We start from the raw sequence: 21413 nt of genomic DNA on the forward strand, positions 1-21413 counted from the left end.
GGCAGGGACACTGCATAAAGGACGGTGTTAGGAAGAGGGTGCTGGGAGGGCTTGCTGGCAGCAGAACAAGAGCCAGGTGGATGGGAAGGATGAGGGCACTGAAGCAGAGGCCCTGGCGGGAGGTGCCGCCAGCCATGCAGGTGGGGGCTCAGCCCCCTGTAGTGAGGGCTGATGATGCCCAGTGGGTGCTGAGTAGACCTGGGTGTGCAGTCTGGAGACAGTGCTGCTGTTATGGGTGTGTGGGGCGGGACACCCGGGGCAGGTACCCTTGAGGAGGCTGCTGATCCAGGCCTGGGGCCTGAGGGGAGGGCAGCAAACTGTGACTTGGGAGCCATGGGGGCAGAAGGGCCCTCCTACCACTGAGAGGCCCTCTGTGGGCCCTGCGTGGCTGAGGTGTAAATTTCTTGGCATGCAGGCCTGGTCAGGGCTCCGGGCCAGCTGGCACAGGCACCCCTGTTGCACAGGCACTCCTTCCCGGTCCCGCAGGACCCTGCGTGTGGGACAGTTTGCAGGCTGGCTGCGAGGGCTTGGGCTTCAGCTGCCTGTACCTGTGCTCCTGTGGCTAGCCTGATCTTCACGTCCAGTGTGACGGGAGAGCAGGGGTGAGAGGCATCGCTGGGCCTGGGGGCCGCGGACCGGGCCATCAGCCGGCTGAGCCCTCCTGCCCATCCACATGGAATGAGGGTGCCCGCAGGTGGGAGGAGCAGCTGGCCGAGCTGCGGCTGGCTCAGCTGTTGCCTGGCTGCATGCTGCCCCGCAGACAGGACAGCTGGAGCCTCTGCTGTCGCGGTTCACGGAGGAGGAAGAGCTGCAGATGACGAGAATGCTGCAGAGGATGGACATCTTGGCCAAGGTCATCCTCCGGGCCACGATAGGCTGGGAAGTGGTTGTCCCTGCTCAGGGTGGAGGGCTGGGGTGTCATGGACCCTGGAATTCAATGCAGAGGGTTAGGGCAGCCAGGGAGTGGGGGAACCTACCTCACTTGAGCTACTAACACACCCTCTTGCCCACCTCCTGCACCTCTCAGAAAGCCACAGAGGTGGGCGTGCGGCTGATGGTGGATGCTGAGCAGACCTACTTCCAGCCAGCCATTAGCCGCCTGACGCTGGAAATGCAACGCAAGTTCAATGTGGAGAAGCCGCTCATTTTCAACACGTACCAGTGTTACCTCCAGGTGCGGCCCAGCCCTGCGCCCTGCCCGCCAGCCTTGGCCCCAGCCCCCCACGTGTGGTGCAACTGGCGGGACAGCTCACCAGGAGGGATGCCCCTTAACCCCTGGGGGGTGGCCCCCCTCTGGGCATAGGCTTGGGGGATTGTGGGATGGACAGAACAGAGGGCAAGCTGCACCTCTGAGGGTCTTCAGCAGCAGCAGAGCCCACCCTGGGCTGGGCCCTGTGTCCCAGAAAGGCCCCTGCTCAGGCAGCTGTTGCCCTCCCCACACCGCCAGGGACTCCACCAGGGAGCACGTGGGCACAGGCCCCTGCAGCCCAGGGAGGCCCTGGAAGGAGCAGGCTCAAGGGTGGGGTCCTGTCCTGATTGTCCTGGGGCTCGACCCAGTCTGGCTCCCTGTGACTTTTGGCCTGGCCCCAGCAGGACGCTTATGACAATGTGACTCTGGATGTGGAGCTGGCTCGCCGTGAGGGCTGGTGTTTTGGGGCCAAGCTGGTACGGGGTGCCTACATGGCCCAGGAACGCACCCGTGCCGCGGAGATTGGCTACGAGGACCCCATCAACCCCACGTACGAGGACACCAATGCCATGTACCACAGGTACACAGCCCCTGCTCTGCCTCTTGAGCTTTGGCATTTCATCTGCCAAAAAGAGATGGGGATTTCTAGGGTGGGGAGTGAGAAAACGGGGCCTGGGAGGATTTAAGAGAAACTTCATGCATGGTGATGGTCCTGACAGGACAGGCTCTGAAGCGCCCACCCAGGGGTACTGGGAGAGCAGCCTCTGCTGGCGCTGTCCTGAAGCCAGAGCTGCTACTTCCTCTGCTTTTGTTTCTTTTGTTCTACTCTTTCAACGACATCAATAGATTTTCGTATAGAAGAGCCTACTGAACAAAACAGAAGCAGCCCACAGCCCCCTCCCCTAACCTGGCCCTGCTGACTGGCTCTCAGTGCTGGGCCATGCCAGGCCTGGGGGTCCCCGAGGCTCTGCACCATGGTCCTTTACACTCCAGGGCGCATCACCTGCCCTGCACTTGGCTTTTATTGCTCTCACGTGAAAACCACAAACAGTATGTCTGGCTTTCTTCCCAGCAGTGTCCAGGTTCTGGAGACATTCTCTGCACATACAACCCTATCGTTTTTACATCGTACACCCACTTCTTTGCCCTTGTTTTTTTTCTTTAATGCTCTCTCTAGATCCTTCAGTGTCAGAGCATACAGAGCGGCCTGGTCCTTTTTTAGCAGCCAGCATTTTTATGGCGCTGTCGTGATTGCTTGCCCGGTTGCTGTGATTTTTTCTCTGGTTTTCAGTCGGCTTGTTATAATGGCAGCTCACTGAATATGCTGCCCCATCACAGCTGTGATGGGGACACAGCTGTTACCCATCCCTGAAAATGGAATTGTTGGCTCAAAGAGGACATGCAGTTTACCAAGACTGACAAACTGTCCTCCCTTCAGGACAGCTGTGCTAGCTCACAAACCCACTTTATGGTGGAGACAGCTATCCCCTTACTCAAGACCTCCAGGGACCTGGTTCTGTGTATTTCCCCCTTTGCCCACACAGAGGCGCACTGCCCACTTGGTTTGTGCTCCTTGGTGCAATCCCACAGCTGCTTCTCCCTGGGTGTGTGAGGCCCCACTGGGAGCTGTGCTGAACTTGACCTGCCCCATGCTGGACTGAGGTTGCCTCCAATGTTGGTATTACCAACTGTGCTCTGCTCAGCCAGCAAGTGTGCATGCCTGCATTATGTGTGAGCACCCTCACTGTGGGATACTACACTGTAGGGCGCATTCCTCAGAAGCTGCATCTGCCACCTGTCCCCACCCACGCCCTTGTGGAGCCATTGCATGTCTGAGGCAGGAACCCACCATCTCAGCTGGTTCGAGTGTTTCCTTTTACTTGAACACAAGTGCCTCTTTCTGTGTTCAGGGTCTTCTCATTCTTTCTTGGTGAATGTTCAGATCCCAGCTGTTGCTCATTTTCTCCTGGTTATTGCTCTGTCTTATTCACCAGTCTTGCTGACCTCCATCGTTGAGTGACAGATGGCTCTGCCCTTTTGTCCTGATGCCATGGGCCCTGCGGGCCTGCCTGAGACCTCTCCCTGAGTGAGGCAGCAGTGCAGGGCTGACTGGGGCTAGCTAGGCTCACTCAGGTGTCTCCCCAGGTGCCTCAACTATGTTCTGGAGGAGCTGAAGCACAACGCCAAGGCCAAGGTGATGGTGGCTTCCCACAATGAGGATACAGTTCGCTTCACACTGGGCAGGTAGGCGCGTCCCTCCGACAGCCCCGGCTGCAGTGGTTTCCCTGTTTATGGAGTCGGTGGTGGCCCAGGTGCACCCTGGAAGTTGTGTGTGGAACACCTTCAGGAAGAAGGTCCTGACGTCTAACTGTAGGACCAAAGAGGCTGCCTGGCCGATACTTGGTTTTTAATATTAATATCTGACTTACTAAAGTTTCAAATTAAAAAAATAAATTTCATTAGGTACTTTAAATAGCTTATCACAACATACAAATATGGTATTAAATCTGAGTCACTCAGGGGGCCTCCAATGCATTGCATCACTTGAAATTTTCCTTAACATTTTAAACTGTGTGTGAGATTTAATATATTCCATTTTCTCTGTCCTGTGAAACAAAACTTTGGTAGAATTCTGACATGTCAAATAGAAATAGGTAAAGTAATTCCTAAATATTCCAATATTATTACCATGTCTTTACCCAAGTGCACTAGCACCAGTCTCCACCCTCATGGGGCTTAAACCCCACTAGAAGCCCTGCAGGCCCTGGGCAATGGCCTTTGTGGCCCTCGCCTTGCACAGGCCCATAGCATTGAGTGGGCCTTCCCAAAGGAGTGATGAAGGCCTGGGGCTGGGCACTGGAGGCAAGGGGTGCAAGCCTTCTGGGCCCTTCTGGAGAGCTCACACAGAGATTACCATTGTCGCTCTAAGACCATTCAGGAACACTGCTGCTTATCCTTCTCGAAACGGTGCTGCTTTTCACAATTGGAGAATCTGAAATCACAACTGAAACACCCAATTTATTTTTGGTGAAAATATACATAACAAAACATACACCACTTCAACAATTTCTGCACGTACAATTCAGTGACATTGGTTATATTGTTCAATTAGAAGACCTTTCTCGACAACCTTTTCCGAACTGTTTCACCATCATTAACACAAACTCACTGCTCCCTAAGCTTCTCATCTGCCCTTTCAAACTGTTATCAGTTTGATCACATACATGTAATTCTTTAAAATAGTATAATGCTTAATGTAGACGTTTTTTAAATTGTGCTTTAAGTGAAAATTTACAAATCAAGTCAGTCTCTCATACAAAAATTTATATATACCTTGCTATGTACTCCCTGTTGCTCTCCCCGTGAGACAGCACACTCCTTCTCTCTACCCTGTATTCCCTGTGTCCATTCAGCCAGCTTCTGTCCCCCTCTGCCTTCTCACCTCCTCTCCAGACAGGAGCTGCCCACATGTGTCCACTGGAGCCAAGAAGCTCACTCCTCACTAGTATCATTTTCTATCCCATAGTCCAGTCCAATCCCTGTCTGAAGAGTTGGCTTTGGGAATGGTTCCAGTCTTGGACCAATAGAAGGTCTGGGGACTATGATCTTTGGGGTCCCTCCAGTCTCAGACTGTTAAGTCTGGCCTTTTTACGAGAATTTGGAGTCTGCGTCCCCCTACTCTCCTGCTCTATCAGGAATTCTCTGTTGTGTTCCCTGTCAGGGCAGTCATCGGTTGTAGCTGGACACCATCTAGTTCTTCTGGTCTCAGGCTGATGTAGTCTCTGATTCATGTGGCCCTTTCTGTCTCCTGGGCTCATAATTACCCCGTGTCTTTGGTGTTCTTCAGTCTTCTTAACGCAGACATTCTTGAAAATCCCGATTTCTAACATGCCGTAGCCACAGCCTTGCCACCATGATTGGGAGTGCAAGCAGCCAAGGTCAAGAGCAGACTGCTGCACTGGCTATCTCAGGGGCTTTCCATGTTGACTGTGCTGGCAGTGGCTCCAGCTGCTAGAGGCACAGAGGAGTCTTAATTTCTTTCAGCCATCTTTTACAGTTTCCATTCTATAGGTCTTTCACATCCTTGGTTAAATTTATTCCTAGGTACTTTATTCTTTTAGATGCTATTATAAATAGAATCGTTTCCTTAATATCCTTTTTAGATTGCTTATTGCTGATGTAGAGAAATCCAACTGATTTTTGTGTGTTGACTTTGTACCCTTTTGCTGAATTTTTCTATTAGTTCTAAAAGCTTTCTTGTGGATTCTTTGGAATTTTCTCTATATAGGATCATGTCATTTGCAAATAGGGATAGTTTCACATTTGGATACCTTTTATTTCTTTTTTCTTGCCTTATTGCTCTGGCTAAGACTTCCAGTATAATATTTAATAGCAGTGGTGAGAGCAGACATCCTTGTCTTGTTCCCAGTCTTAATAGGAAAGCTCTCAATATTTCTCCATTCAGTATGATATTATTAGCTGTGGAGTTTTCATAAATGCCCTTAATCAGACTGAGGAATTTCCCTTCTATACCTAGCTTGTTGAGTGATTTTATCATCAAAAAGTGTTGGGTTTTATCAAACATCTTTTCTGCATCAATTGAGATGATCATGTGGCTCTTTTCCCTTGTTCTCTTAATGTGGTGTATTACATTGATTTTCTAATCTTGTGACATTGCATTCCTGGAATACCATTCGGTCATGGTGTATTTTGTTGAGGGGTTTTGCCTCTGTACTCATAAGGGACATTGGTCTGTAGCTTTCTTTTCTTGTGATACTTTGGCTTTAGCATCACGGTAATGCTTGCCTCATAGAATGAGTTAGGAAGTGTTCCCTCCTTTTCTGTTTTTTGGAAGAGTGTGCGCAGGATTGGTGTCAATTCTTCTTTAAATTTTTGGTAGAACACCCTAGTAACGCTGTCTGATCCAGGACATTTTTGTTGTTGTTGGGAGGTTTTTGATTACTGATTTCCATCTCTTCACTTACTTTGGGTCTGTTGAGATTATCTATTTCTTCTTGAGTCAATATAGGTAGATCTATGTGTTCTAGGAATTTTCTCATTTCATCTAAGTTTTCTAGTTTGTTGGCATACAGTCGTTCATAGTAGTCTCTTATCATCCTTTTTATTTCTATTGGATCTGTTGTAATTTTCTTTCATTTAATTATTTGTATCCTCTCTTTGTTGATCTAGCTAAAGTTCTGTTGGTTTTATTGAACTTTTTAGAGAACTTCTGGTTTCATTGATTCTATTGTTTTTCTATTCTGTTATTAGTTTGATCACTTGTAGATATTTCTTTTAAATAGTATAATGCTTAATGCAGACATTCTTGAAAACCCTGATTTCTAACATGCTGTAGATGCAGCCTGACCATCATGATTAATTCCATCAATTTCTGCTCTGATCTTTGTTTTTTCCTTCTTTCTGGAGGCTTCAGGCTTAGTTTGTACTTTTTTCTAGTTACTCATGTTGTAGAGTTATTCATTTGAGATCTTCTTTTTTAATGTAGGCCTTTATTATAAATTTCCCTCAGCACTGCCTTTGCTGTATCGCATAGATTTTGGTATGCTATGCTTTCATTTTCATTAGATTCTTAAGTATTTTCTGATTTCTGTCTCGATTTCTTCCTTGACCCATTGAGTATGTAATACCATGTTAATTTCCATGTATTTGTGTATTTTCTAGTTTTTCTTCTGTTATTAATTTCTAGTTTCATTTCCTTGTGGTTGGGAGATACTTTGTATGATTTGTCTTTTTAAATTTATTGAAATTTGTTTTGTGACCTAGCATATGTTCTATCCTGGAGAATGATCCACGTGCAATGTAGAATAATGTATATTGTTCTGTGGTTGAGTGTTCTATGTATGTCTGTTAGGTCTGGTTCGTTTACTTTATTGTGCAAATCCTCAATTTCCGTACTAATCTTCTTTCTAGATGTTCTGTTCATTATCGAAAATGGTGTATTGAAGTCTCCAGCTATTATTATAAAATTGTCTGTTACTCCCTTCAATTCTGTCACTATTTGCTTCATATATTTTGGGGCTCGAATGGTAAGTGCATATATATTTATAATTTATCTTCTTAATGGATCAACCATTTTATTATTAATAATGTCACTTTATCTCTTATAACAGATTTTAACTTAAAATCTATTTTGTCCGATATTGATATAGACACCCCAGCTCTCTTTTGGTTACTGTTTGCGTGGATTATTATTTTCTATCCTTTCACTTTCAGTCTGTGTCTTTGGGCCTAAGATGTGTATCTTGTAGATAGCATATAGATGGGCCATGTACTTTTTCTTAAATCTATTTTACCACTCTCTACCTTTTGATTGGATCATTTAATCCATTTACCTTTAAGGTAATTACCAAGAAAAAAGGACTTCTGTCATTTTTCTAATTTTGTGTGTGTGTGTGTGTGTGTGTCTTAACCTTTGTTCTTCTTTTTCTCCAATATTGCATCATTTGTGTTTAGCTGATTTCTTATGTTGAACCCTTTTGATTTCCTTCTCTTTTCCTCTGTGTGTTTTTAGATATTTTCTCTGTAGTTACAATGAAGATTACATTTAACATTTCAAATTGATAAGAATCTAGTTTAACCTGATACCAACTTAACTTCTGTAACATACGAAACCTCCGTACCCATACAATTAATCCCCACCACCTGTTTATGTTATTATGCTGTGCCCTATAATATAAATTTGTACTTATTTTTTATGTATTTGTCATTATAAAGCATGAAGGATATAACAATTAGAATTATTAAGAATACCTTAAACTTTGCCCTTATACTTTCCCATGCAATCACCTTTAATGAAGATCTTTCTTTCTGTGTATGACTTTGAGTTACTTTCTGGTGCCTTTTCTTTTCCATCTGAAGAGCTCCCTTTAGCATTTCTTGCAGGGCAGGTCTTGTTGTAATGAACTCCCTCAACCTTTGTTCTTCTGGGAATGTCTTAATTTTACCTGCATTTTTGAAGGACAGTTTTACTGGATAAAGAATTCTTGGTTGACAGTTCTTTTCTTTCAAACTTTAAATATGTTATTCCATTGCCTCCCAGCTTCCAAAGTTTCTGAGGAGAATTCAGCACTCTTATGTGACAGTTTGCTGCTCTCTTGCTGTTTTCAGGATGCTCTATCTTTGAATTTCAAGAGTTTAATTATAATGTGTCTTGGTTGGGATCTCTTTGGGTTTATTCTACGTGAAGTTCATAGAGCTCCTTGGATTTGTAGATTCATGTTCTTCGTCACATCTGGGAAATTTGCTACAATTATTTCTTCAAATATTTGTTCTGCCTCTTTCTCCTATAGGATTCCCATGGTGAATACATTGGTTTGCTTGATGATGTTCCACAATTCCATTTGGCTTTGCTTATTTTTCCTTTTTCTCTTGTTGCTCTTGAGACAGTAATTTAGATTGCCTTGTCCTCTAGTTCACTGATTCTTTCTTCTGCCAACTCAAATCTGTTAAGACCCTCTAATGTATTTTTTATTTTAATTATTGTATTTTTCAGCTCTGATATCTGGTTATTTTTTATAGTTTCTATTTCTTTATTGAAATTCTTATTTTGTATTCTGATTTCTTTCAGTTCACTGCCTGAGTTTTTTTTAATTCTTTGAGCATATTTAATATTGTTGCTTTAAAGCTCTCTATTCTGCCAATTATCCAGGCTTCAGTAGAGCTGATTTCTGTCTCTTTGTATTGCTTTTTTGATTGGGCCATCTGTTCCTGTTTTCCTTTTTTGTATTCCTTATTATTTTTTATTTTTATTTTTTTAAATTAATTTTTATTAAGCTTCAGGTGAACATTTACCATTCCAATCAGTCTGTCACATGTAGGTTTACATACATCTTACTCCCTTCTCCCACTTGCTCTCCCCCTATTGAGTCAGCCCTTTCAGTCTCTCGTTTCGTGCCAATTTTGCCATCTTCCCTCTCTCTCTATCTTCCCATCCCCCCCCAGTCAAGAGTTGTCAACACACTCTCCAGTGTCCACCTGATTTAATTAGCTCACTCTTCATCAGCATCTCTCTCCCCTCCACTGACCATTCCTTTTCATGCCTGATGAGTTGTCTTCGGGGATGGTTCCTGTCCTGTGGCATCAGAAGTTCTGGGGAGCATTGTCTCTGGGATTCCTCTAGTCGCAGTCATACCATTAGGTATGGTCTTTTTATGAGAATTTGGGGTCTGTATCCCATTGGTCTCCTGCTCCCTCAGGAGTTGTCTGTTGTGCTCCCTGACAGGGCAGACATCAATTGTGGCCGGGCACCAACTAGTTCTTCTGGTCTCAGGATAATGTAGGTCTCTGGTTCATGTGGCCCTTTCTGTCTCTTGGGTTCTTAGTTGTCGTGTGACCTTGGTGTTCTTCATTTGCCTTTGCTCCAGGTGGGTTGGGACCAATTGATGTATCTTAGATGGCCGCTTGTTGGCATTTAGGACCCCAGGCGCCACAATTCAAAGTGGGATGCAGAATGTTTTCATAATAGAATTATTTTGCCCACTGACTTAGAAGTCCCCTCAAACCAAGTTCCCCCGACCCTAGCCCCTGCTCCGCTGACCTTTAAAGCTTTCATTTTATCCCGGAAACCTCTTTGCTTTTAGCCCAGTCCAATTAGGCTGACCTTCCTTGTATTGAGTGTTGGCTTTCCCTTCACCCAAAGCAGTTCTTGTCTACTGATTGATCAATAAAAAGCCCTCTCCCTCCCTCCCTCCCTACCCCCTTTGTAACCACAAAAGTATGTGTTCTTCTCCGTTTTTTCTATTTCTCAAGATCTTATAATAGTGGTCTTATACAATATTTGTCCTTTTGCAACTGACTCATTTCGCTCAGCATAATGCCTTCCAGATTCCTCCATGTTATGAAACGTTTCAGAGATTCGTCACTGTTCTTTATCAATGCGTAGTATTCCATTGTGTGAATATACCACAATTTATTTACCCATTCATCCGTTGATGGACACCTTGGTTGCTTCCAGCTTTTTGCTACTGTAAACAGAGCTGCAATAAACATGGGTGTGCATATATCTGTTTGTGTGAAGGCTCTTGTATCTCTAGGGTATATTCCGAGGAGTGGGATTTCTGGGTTGTATGGTAGTTCTATTTCTAACTGTTTTAAGATAACGCCAGATGGATTTCCAAAGTGGTTGTACCATTTTACAATCCCACCAGCAGTGTATGAGAGTTCCAATCTCTCCGCAGCCTCTCCAACATTTATTATTTTGTGTTTTTTGGATTAATGCCAGTCTAGTTGGTGTGAGATGGAATCTCATCGTAGTTTTAATTTGCATTTCTCTAATAGCTAATGATCGGGAGCATTTTCTCATGTATCTGTTGGCTGCCTGAATATCTTCTTTAGTGAAATGTGTGTTCATATCCTTTGCCCACTTCTTGATTGGGTTGTTTGTCTTTTTGTGGTTGAGTTTTGACAGAATCGTGTAGATTTTAGAGATCAGGCACTGGTCTGAGATGTCATAGCTGAATATTCTTTCCCAGTCTGTAGGTGGTCTTTTTACTCTTTTGGTGAAGTCTTTAGATGAGCATAGGTGTTTGATTTTTAGGAGCTCCCAGTTATTGGGTTTCTCTTCATCATTTTTGGTAATGTTTTGTATTCTGTTTATGCCCTGTATTAGGGCTCCTAGGGTTGTCCCTATTTTTTCTTCCATGATCTTTATCGTTTTAGTCTTTATGTTTAGGTCTTTGATCCACTCGGAGTTAGTTTTTGTGCATGGTGTGAGGTATGGGTCCTGTTTCATTCTTTTGCAAATGGATATCCAGTTATGCCAGCAACATTTGTTAAAAAGACTATCATTTCCCCAGTTGACTGACACTGGTCCTTTGTCAAATATCAGCTGCTCATACGTGGATGGATTTATATCTGGGTTCTCAATTCTGTTCCACTGGTCTATGTGCCTGTTATTGTACCAGTACCAGGCTGTTTTGACTACTGTAGCTGTATAATAGGTTCTGAAATCAGGTAGAGTGAGGCCTCCCACTTTCTTCTTTTTCAGTAATGCTTTGCTTATCCGGGGGTTCTTTCCCTTCCATATGAAATTAGTGATTTGTTTCTCTATCCCCTTAAAATATGACATTGGTATTTGGATTGGAAGTGCGTTATATGTATAGATGGCTTTTGGTAGAATAGACATTTTTACTATGTTAAGTCTTCCTATCCATGAGCAGGGTATGTTTTTCCACTTAACTATGTCCTTTTGAATTTCTTGTAGCAGAGTTTTATAGTTTTCTTTGTATAGGTCTTTTACATCCTTGGTAAGATTTACTCGTAAGTATTTTATCTTCTTGGGGGCTACTGTGAATGGTATTGATTTGGTTATTTCCTCTTCGGTGTTCTTTTTGTTGATGTAGAGGAATCCAAGTGATTTTTGTATGTTTATTTTATAACCTGAGACTCTTCCAAACTCTTCTATTAGTTTCAGTAGTTTTCTGGAGGATTCCTTAGGGTTTTCCATGTATACGACCATGTCATCTGCAAATAGTGATAGCTTTAGTTCCTCCTTGCCAATCCGGATACCCTTTATTTCTTTGTCTAGCCTAATTGCCCTGGCTAGGACTTCAAGTACGATGTTGAATAAGAGCAGTGATAAAGGGCATCCTTGTCTGGTTCCCGTTCTCAAGGGAAATGCTTTCAGGTTCTCTCCATTTAGAGTGATATTGGCTGTTGGCTTTGCATAGATGCCCTTTATTATGTTGAGGAATTTTCCTTCAATTCCTATTTTGGTAAGAGTTTTTATCATGAATGGGTGTTGGACTTTGTCAAATGCCTTTTCTGCATCTATTGATAAGATCATGTGGTTTTTATCTTTTGTTTTATTTATGTGATGGTTTAAATTAATGGTTTTTCTGATATTAAACCAGCCTTGCATACCTGGTATAAATCCCACTTGATCAGGGTGAATTATTTTTTTTGATGTATTGTTGGATTCTATTGGCTAGAATTTTGTTGAGGATTTTTGCATCTATGTTCACGAGGGATATAGGTCTAAAATTTTCTTTTTTTGTAATGTCTTTACCTGGTTTTGGTATCAGGGAGATGGTAGCTTCATAGAATGAGTTGGGTAGTATTGCATCTTTTTCTATGCTTTGAAATACCTTCAGTAGTAATGGTGTTAAGTCTTCTCTGAAGGTTTGGTAGAACTCTGCAGTGAAGCCGTCTGGGCCAGGACTTTTTTTTGTTGGGAGTTTTTTGATTACCGTTTCAATCTCTTTTTTTTGTTATGGGTCTATTTAGTTGATCTACTTCTGAATGTGTTAGTTTAGGTAGGTAGCATTTTTCCAAGAATTTATCCATTTCTTCTAGGTTTTCAAATTTGTTAGAGTACAATTTTACATAGTAATCTGAAACGATTCTTTTAATTTCATTTGGCTCTGTTGTGATGTGGTCCTTCTCGTTTCTGATTCGGGTTATTTGTTTCCTTTCCTGTTTTTCTTTAGTCAGTCTAGCCAATGGTTTATCAATTTTGTTAGTTTTTTTCAAAGAACCAGCTTTTGGCTTTGTTAATTCTTTCAATTGTTTTTCTGTTCTCTAATTCATTTAGTTCAGCTCTAATTTTTATTATTTGTTTTCTTCTGGTGCCTGATGGGTTGTTTTGTTGCTCACTTTCTATTTGTTCAAGTTGTAGGGACAGTTCTCTGATTTTGGCTCTTTCTTCTTTTTGTATGTGTGCATTTATCGATATAAATTGGCCTCTGAGAACTGCTTTTGCTGTGTCCCAGAGGTTTTGATAGGAAGTATATTCATTCTCATTGCTTTCTAAGAATTTCCTTATTCCCTCCTTGATGTCTTCTATAACTTAGTCTTTTTTCAGGAGGGTATTGTTCATTTTCCAAGTATTTAATTTCTTTTCCCTAGTTTTTCTGATACTGATTTCTAGCTTCATTGCCTTGTGGTCTGAGAAGATGCTTTGTAATATTTCGATGTTTTGGATTCTGCAAAGATTTGTTTTATGACCTAATATGTGGTCTATTCTAGAGAATGTTCCATGTGCACTAGAAAAGAAAGTATATTTTGCAGCAGTTGGGTGGAGAGTTCTGTATAAGTCAATGAGGTCAAGTTGGTTGATTGTTGTAAGTAGGTCTTCCGTGTCTCTATTGAGCTTCTTACTGGATGTCCTGTCCTTCTCCGAAAGTGGTGTGTTGAAGTCTCCTACTATAAATGTGGAGGTGTCTATCTCACTTTTCAATTCTGTTAAAATTTGATTTGTGTATCTTGCAACCCTGTCATTGGGTGCGTAAATATTTAATATGGTTATGTCTTCCTGATCAATTGTCCCTTTTATCATTATATAGTGTCCTTCTTTATCCTTTGTGGCGGATTTAAGTCTAAAGTCTATTTTGTCAGAAATTAATATTGCTACTCCTCTTCTTTTTTGCATATTATTTGCTTGATATATTTTTTACCATCCTTTGAGTTTTAGTTTGTTTGTGTCTCTAAGTCTAAGGTGTGTCTCTTGTAGGCAGCATATAGATGGCTCGTGTTTCTTTATCCAGTCCATGACTCTCTGTCTCTTTATTGGTGCATTTAGTCCATTTACATTCAGCGTAATTATAGATAAATAAGTTTTTAGTGCTGTCATTTTGATGCCTTTTCATGTGTGTTGTTGGCCATTTCATTTTTCCACATGCTTTTTTGTGCTGAGACGTTTTTCTTAGTAGCTTGTGAGATCCTCATTTTCATAATGTTTAACTTTATGTTTGTTGAGTCGTTACGTTTTTCTTGAGTTATGGAATTGATATTCCTTTTTTTGGTTACCTTATTATTTACCCCTATTTTTCTAACCAAAAACCTAACTTGTATTGTTCTATATCGCCTTGTATCACTCTCCATCTGGCAGTTCAATGCCTCCTATATTTAGTCCTTCTTTTTGATTATTGTGATCGTTTATCTATTGATTTCCATGATTTCCTGTTATGTGTATTATTTTATTTATTTTTTAGAATTAATCTTAATTTGTTTGTTTTTGTGATTTCCCTATTTGAGTTGCGTTGGTATCAGGACGTTCTGTTTTGTGACCTTGTATTGTGCTGGTACCTGATATTATTGGTCATCAGGCCAAACAATCTCCTTTAGCATTTCTTGCAGTCTTAGTTTAGTTTTTGCAAATTCTCTAAACTTGTGTTTATCTGTAAATATCTTAATTTCGCCTTCATATTTCAGAGAGAGTTTTGCTGGATATATGATCCTTGGTTGGCAGTTTTTCTCCTTCAGTGCTCTGTATATGTCGTCCCATTCCCTTCTTGCCTGCATGGTTTCTGCTGAGTAGTCTGAACTTATTCTTATTGATTCTCCCTTGAAGGAAACCTTTCTTTTCTCCCTGGCTGCTTTTAAAATTTTCTGTTTGTCTTTGGTTTTGGCAAGTTTGATGATAATATGTCTTGGTGTTTTTCTCTTTGGATCAATCTTAAATGGGGTTCGATGAGCATCTTGGATAGATATCCTTTCGTCTTTCATTATGTCAGGAAGTTTTGTGTCAGGAGTTCTTCAACTATTTTCTCTGTGTTTTCTGTCCTCCCTCCCTGTTCCGGGACTCCAGTCACTCGCAAGTTATCCTTCTTGATAGAGTCCCACATGATTCTTAGGGTTTCTTCATTTTTTTAAATTCTTTTATCTGATTTTTTTTTCAGCTATGTTGGTGTTGATTCCCTGGTCCTCCAGAAGTCCCAGTCTACATTCTAATTGCTTGAGTCTGCTCCTCTGACTTTCTGTTGCGTTGTCTAATTCTGTAATTTTATTGTTAATCTTTTGGATTTCTACATGCTGTCTCTCTATGGATTCTTGCAACATTAATTTTTCCACTATGTTCTTGAATAATCTTTTTGAGTTCTTCAACAGTTTTATCCGTGTGTTCCTTGGCTTTTTCTGCAGTTATCCTAATTTCATTTGTGATATCTTTAAGCATTCTGTAAATTAGTTTTTTATATTCTGTATCTGATAATTCCAGGATTGTATCTTCATTTGGGAAAGATTTTGATTCTTTTGTTTGGGGGGCTGGAGAAGCTGTCATGGTCTGTTTCTTTATGTGGTTTGATATGGACTGCTGTCTCCGAGCCATCACTGGGAAACTAGATTTTCCAGGTAATCAGCTATAAAAAAATGCAGTCAGATCCCTATCTGAATTCTCTCTATGGCTCAGGGTATTCGGATGTTAATGGAGCCACCTGGGGAGGGTGGGGGAGGGATCAGAGAGCTAGGAGTGTAGCACCACAGAATATAGAGCTGATCCCCGCGTTCACGCTCCACCCCCGTCTGCCAAAATCCCAGCGGGACGGCTCCCCGGGTGGGACGCTACTCTCCCCGCTCCGAGACCAGTCACTTCCTCCCGGGGACCTCTCCCTCCGGTGCGCCGCACCACTTGCGTGAACTGGGTGGGCGTCTTCCGCACGAATGGGTGGGCCCGCCCCCGGGGTCTATTCAGGGGAATATAATTGGACCCCGCGCTCACGCCCCGCCCACGCGTGCCCGAATCCCAGCGGGATGGCTCCCCGGCTGGGACGCTGCTCTCCCCGCTCCGAGACCAGTCACTTCCTCCCGGGGACTTCTCCCTCTGGTGCGCTGCACCGCTCGCGTCAACTGGGTGGGCGTCACCCGCACGACCAGGTGGGCCCGTCCCCGGGGTCTATTCAGAGGAATATAACTGGACCCCGCGTTCATGCCCCGCCCGCCAGAATCCCAGCGGGACGGCTCCCCGGCTGGGACGCTGCTTTCCCCGCTCTGAGACCTGTCACTTCCTCCCGGGGAGTTCTCCCTCCGGTGCGCCATGCTGCACCGTGCACTGGGTGGGCGTCCCCCGCACGAACGTGTGGGCCCTGCCCTGGGGTCGCTTTAGGGAAATATAGTTGATCCCCCTGCTCGCGCCACGCCCGCTTCCCACCAAACTCCCGGCGGGACGGCTCCCCGGCTGGGACGCTGCTCTCCCTGCTCCAAGATCAGTCACTGCCTCCCGGGTGCTTCTCCCACCGGCTGCGCCGCTACGCTGCCCGCGCCAACCAGCTAGACTCCCTCCCGGGATGGGTTCGGGGGGGGGTAGGGCTGGGCCCCTTGTCTGTGCCGTCTGCCCCCCTGGGCTCTGCCCCAGATCGGGCTCCGAAGGTCACCTGCCTGGTACTCTGGCTCCTAGTTCTGAAAACGGTCGCTGTCTGCCCGTATTTGTTCGTTTTCCGTCTTTAAGTCTGTGTTTGTTGTTCAGAGTTCGTAGATTGTTATGTATGTGATCGATTCACTTGTTTTTCCGAGTCTTTGATGGAAGAGGGATCCGCGGTAGCGTCCACCTAGTCCGCCGTCTTGGCCCCGCCCCCTCATTATTTTTTGTTGAAACTGGGATATTTGACTGTTATAATGTAAGTTTGAAATTCACATTCTTCTTCTTCCATAGGAATTGCAATTTTTGTTTGTTTGTTTTCCCCCCAAATGTTGAAGACTGTAATAGTCCATGTGTTCAGCTGCCTCCTCTATTATCAAAGAGACTCCCCTCCTAGATGTGCATCGATAACAAGGACTCTGATGCAGAGCCTGTGTCATCCTAGTGTTTGGAAGATTTTCTTATACTCCAGGGAAAAAACAAACAGCAGAATACATAAAATATCTGGTTCTCCCACAACTCAGTGTTTGTTATTACTTGATGTAGGCTGCAGTTGACTGTTTAGTGAACTTCCCAAGCTAATTTTTACAAAGTGCATGTTCCAATTCTGTTATCTGTTCAGTCAGTGGCCTTACTGATTTCACCAGTAGGCACACTGGCCCTTTGAGTATGCTGGGAGGGACAAGCTGCTGCTGCCAAAGGGCCAACCAAAATCTCCACAGTTATTTGAACCTGTCTTTCATGGCACCACCAGACCAGCCCTTCTGTGCAACCCCAAAATCTTGTGGGGCAAATCCCCCACTGCTCCCTCTAGCACCAGCCAGCCTCTCTTAGGAACAGAGGCCACTATCCTCACCTACCTGGTGGGTGTGAGGAATGGGGGATGGTAGCCGATTGGCACATGTGGTTTACCTAGGAAAGATCAGCAGCTTATCCCCTCATTAAGTACTTCCCTGGTTGATTTAAGTGTCTGATCTATTTCCAGAGTCCCCAAATAGATCAAATTGCTCTTTCCTGGGCATTAGATAATTTGGTGGAGGGACAGACCTTTAGAACTTCTTAACGTGCCATTTTGCATAAATTCTTTGCTTTTAAAGTTCTAACTTTTGCAAGAAACTCTCACACCAGCCCTTCTCTTTTGGCTCTTAGAAGCTTGTTTCCTTCAATTATGCTAATTATTCCCTGGTGATTCAGGGCCAGTTACAGCCCATGGCATTGTCCCCCCCCCCCCAATCCCTCCTGGCAGGCTGGCTATTTTGGGAGGATAATGCCACCTCAGTCCTTCAGGCAGCCCTCAGGTAGTTATGAAGAATCATACACAATAGCATACCAGCAAAACCTGTCTACTCCCCATACTCCTGGGCCAAAGGGAAACAGTTTTCAGTTCACAACCTGCTGCACTGGGTCTGTCATAGCCCCTACTGCCATGGAGGCAAGAAACGGCAAGATCATACACGATAGACTTTCCTACCATCGACTGTTTCCTTATTTCTCCTTCAGCATTTCCTGGGTGCTATTAACTGTTTACCTGTTTCTAAAATTCTGAGTATTGGTTCCACCACATTATTTTTTTATTTTTAATGAGGCAATGGCAACGTTCACCTGTCTATGCCGCCTCTTGCCTTTCACCCCAATCTAACGTTAAAAATAATCAAAACTCAAAAAAGTTAAAGCATAAGGTTTATTCTGAGCGGTTATTCTGTATGCATATAAGGAGACCATTCTGATTCCAGAAAAAAGCAAATGGCTTAAAGTCTGCAGTGAAGCTTATAATGAGGGGAGCGAAGAACAGAACATTAGCCGTTGGCTAATCTTAACATGATTGGTTGAATCCTGCCCTACCCCCTTTAGTGAGATCAGCTGATACTAGGTTACTTCTGGCCTCGCTGCCAATAATTTGGCCCTCTGTACACCTACAGAAACCCTTGTGGCATAGTGGTTAAGTGCTATGGCTGCTAACCAAAAGCTCGACAGTTTGAACCCACCATGCACTCCTTGGAAACTCTATGGGGCAGTTCTACTGTGTCTGTAGGGTTGCTGTGAGTTAGAATCAACTCTGCGGCAATGGGTTTGATACACTTAAAGCCATGAGACTTTTTGATATTTAAATTAAGACAGCCTAGAGTCTCTAGGGTTGCTATGGGTCAGAACTGACTCGATCTGCAGTCAGTTGGGATGTGTCACGGGGACTCTGGTTCATCCTAGATGGCTTTACTCATGGCTTGGGCAACAAAGGCAACTGCACCTTGTGCCCAGCCTCTAGCAGGTCAGCCTAGGCTTTATCACATGGTGGTCAAGGTTCCAGAAGCACTGGGAGAGGGCAAGCTTCTGCTTGCATCATGTTTGCTATTGTCCTGTTGGCCAAAGGAATTCACAAGGTCAAGCCCAGATACTTGTGAAGAAAGATTCACTCTGCAATTTGATGAGCCACAGTCATGTGGCAGAGGGGTATGGAAACTGGCAAGGGAGGGAATTAGCAGCCATCTGTGCAGGCTACCACACAAACACCCCTGCCACAGTCTAAGACTCATTCAGCAAGATAGCAGCAGCTGTCATGGTGTTCACCAGGGCAGAGACTAGGGCCCCTTTAGCCTGACTGGCCCTGTTGTTGGAGCCTAACCCTAAAGGAAGGAGGGAAAGGGCCTCATGGAGTACCCCTAACAGAGGCCCGGGGGAGACAATACTTAGTACTCTGAGTATGTTGGGGTGGGACTGGAGGGGCCCTGAAACAGGGATGAGGACTGGGAGGCGGGTGTCACAGGTGGGAGATAGTGAGGGAGTAGTCTGCGGGAGTGCGGGGGTGGTGAGGAGAGGAGGACCCAGGCTAAACATGTCCCTGGGTGGTGGGGTGGAAGGCTGTGCTCCAAAGTCCTGTACAGCTATGCTGAGTCTGGATACGTGGATTTAGGTCTAGAGATTAATATATGCGACTATCAATATATACGTATTTCACACCTGGGAATTTTCGTAAGATCCTACGAGGGGAGGTGTGAAGACAGAAGGGTGCCAGGCCGAGTTGGGGGTCCACACCCCCAAACAGGGGCAGCACTTTCCAGTAGAAATATAATGTGAGCCACATTTGTAAGTTTAAATGTCCTAGCAGCCATGTTAAAAAAGATGAAATTCCAATAATACATTTTATTTAATCCAATACCTTCAAAATATTACCATTTCAGCATGTATTCAGTATCTTAAAAAAGTAGTGAGCCGTGCTACCCTCCCTTTCATGCTGTGCCCTTGAACCTGGTATGTGCTGGTGCCTGCAACATCTCAGTTCAGAGCAACTGTGGTGCTCAGCGGCCGCCGTTGGCAATGCACAGCTCTGGAGGCTGGGTGGAGCAGGAACTAGCAAAGAGGAGGCCAAGGAGAACCCCAGGGGGGCTTGAGCAGGGGGAGCATGATGACAGGTTGAGTGGGCAGCCATTGGAGGCTGAGGAGACTTCCTGGCGAGGGGGTCAAGGACCCTGGGGCAGGTGGGGGACAGGCTGAGGCAGGAGGGAACCTTGCTGGCCATGGGTCATACCCCTCGGCAGTCCCATCCATCAGAATCCAGCTCTAGCTGACACAGGCCTCCCTTAGAGAAACTGCCTAGGAGAGAGGGGGTGTCCTGCCAAGAAGGGCAGAGCCTACATCCCTGGCCCACAACCTGCAGGGGAAGAAGGCTGGAGTGTGTAGATGGGGGTGTCTATGGGGTGGTGTCCTGGGGCTGCCCCTGGTCCCCTCCTTACCTACTAGCCTCTAAGCACCTGGCCTTACCTGCACACAGGATGGAGGAGCTGGGCTTGCATCCTGCCGAACGCCAGGTGTACTTTGGACAGCTGCTGGGCATGTGTGACCAGATTAGCTTCCCGCTGGGTAAGCAAGGCCCTTCCTGGTGGTGGGGTGGCGGGACAGGGTGGCAGCATGCTCACAGGGACCTGGGCTCACCATTATCTACCTCTGCATGTGCAGGCCAGGCAGGCTTCCCCGTGTACAAGTACATGCCCTATGGCCCAGTGATGGAGGTGCTGCCCTACCTGTCCCGCCGTGCCCTGGAGAACAGTGGCATCATGAAGGGTGCCCAGCGGGAGCGGCAGCTGCTGTGGCAGGAGCTCACACGAAGACTCCGCATGGGCAACTTCTTCTATCGCCCAGCCTAGAGCCCCACGGTGGACCCCACCTGCCACCAAGACTGTCAGACTCAACTTCTAGACTCTTCCCTACTACCTGTGTCCCAGGCAGTGTGGGCCAACACCAGGCACTGCCTCCACTCTCTGGAACTGTGGGATCCTAGGGCCCTCAGGCCAGGGCAGTAGTTTGGGGGTAGGGTCTGAGCTACAGCTTGCCTTTCAGCTCTCCCATCACACCCATGTGCCCCAGCTTCAACAGGAAGTAAAGTGTGTATACCCAAGACTGCAAGACCCGTTGGAGGTGGGGCCTGTGGTCAGAGCTGCCCTCAGGGCCCCACTCCCTGCCCAGGGGTGTGGGCACTCAGATGTGGGCAAGAGTGTACCTGACAAGAGCCATCGTGTCCCCCAAATCCTCTGTCAGGGTGTGACCCCCACACGCTGAGCCTCATGGGCTGGGCAGTGGCCAGGACTAAGGAAGCCATTCTGGTCAATAAACCACTATTTCTACAGCTGTGACCCACGACTCTCTGTCCGTGGCCTGCTCTCCTGTGGTGTCTGTCCTCACATGGGTCAGCTCGGGGAAGCAGAGTGAGAGAGGCTCAGCGGGGCCCCAAAAAGTTCCACCTTCAGGCCCCGGCCTCCTGGCAACATCTGTTCTGGAGGTCAGGCCTATGGTAGGCGGGTGGGTGGGGCAGGGCCTGCCAGCACCTCCCTCAGTCTGCAGTGCAGACCCAGCCTCCTCCTGCCCCCTCCATAACCCAGCACGCTCCCCTCCCCTGGTCAGGGTGAGAGCAGAGGCTTTATGCTTCCAGGACAGGCCCTGGAGCTTCCCCCACCCTGGGCCACTTTCTCTCCCTGAGACCCTTCCTGCTGCTCAGTGCCTTTCACCCCAGCAGCCCCACTGACCCACACTGGGCAGCTGCTGCCCCAGCAGGCCACCAAATAGGTCTAGCGTTGCCACCAGCTCCCTGCCCATGCCACCTGGCCTCTTCCTGCCCTCTCCACCAGCCTCACACAGAACAGG

General features: G+C 45.6%; 1 protein-coding gene across 3 annotated transcripts in view; it reads left to right on the top strand.

The window, feature by feature from the left end:
• The window catches only part of PRODH (proline dehydrogenase 1), a 37570-nt gene extending 16672 nt beyond the window's left edge, over window positions 1-20898 (top strand). For 2 of the 3 annotated variants that reach the window (XM_049865770.1, XM_049865772.1), the window contains exons 9-14: window positions 761-853; window positions 1028-1174; window positions 1594-1769; window positions 3335-3433; window positions 20047-20135; window positions 20232-20898. In XM_049865770.1, coding sequence (XP_049721727.1) covers window positions 761-853; window positions 1028-1174; window positions 1594-1769; window positions 3335-3433; window positions 20047-20135; window positions 20232-20419 — 792 coding nt within the window. In that variant the 3' untranslated portion in view covers window positions 20420-20898. Of the gene's footprint in view, window positions 1-760; window positions 854-1027; window positions 1175-1593; window positions 1770-3334; window positions 3434-7120; window positions 7237-20046; window positions 20136-20231 lie in introns of all 3 variants that reach the window. The other variant, XM_049865771.1, reaches the window with a different exon arrangement.
• The last annotated feature ends 515 nt before the right edge of the window (window positions 20899-21413 follow it).

The sequence above is a fragment of the Elephas maximus genome, chromosome 22 (genome assembly GCF_024166365.1).
Source record: "Elephas maximus indicus isolate mEleMax1 chromosome 22, mEleMax1 primary haplotype, whole genome shotgun sequence".
Classification (NCBI taxonomy): domain Eukaryota; kingdom Metazoa; phylum Chordata; class Mammalia; order Proboscidea; family Elephantidae; genus Elephas; species Elephas maximus.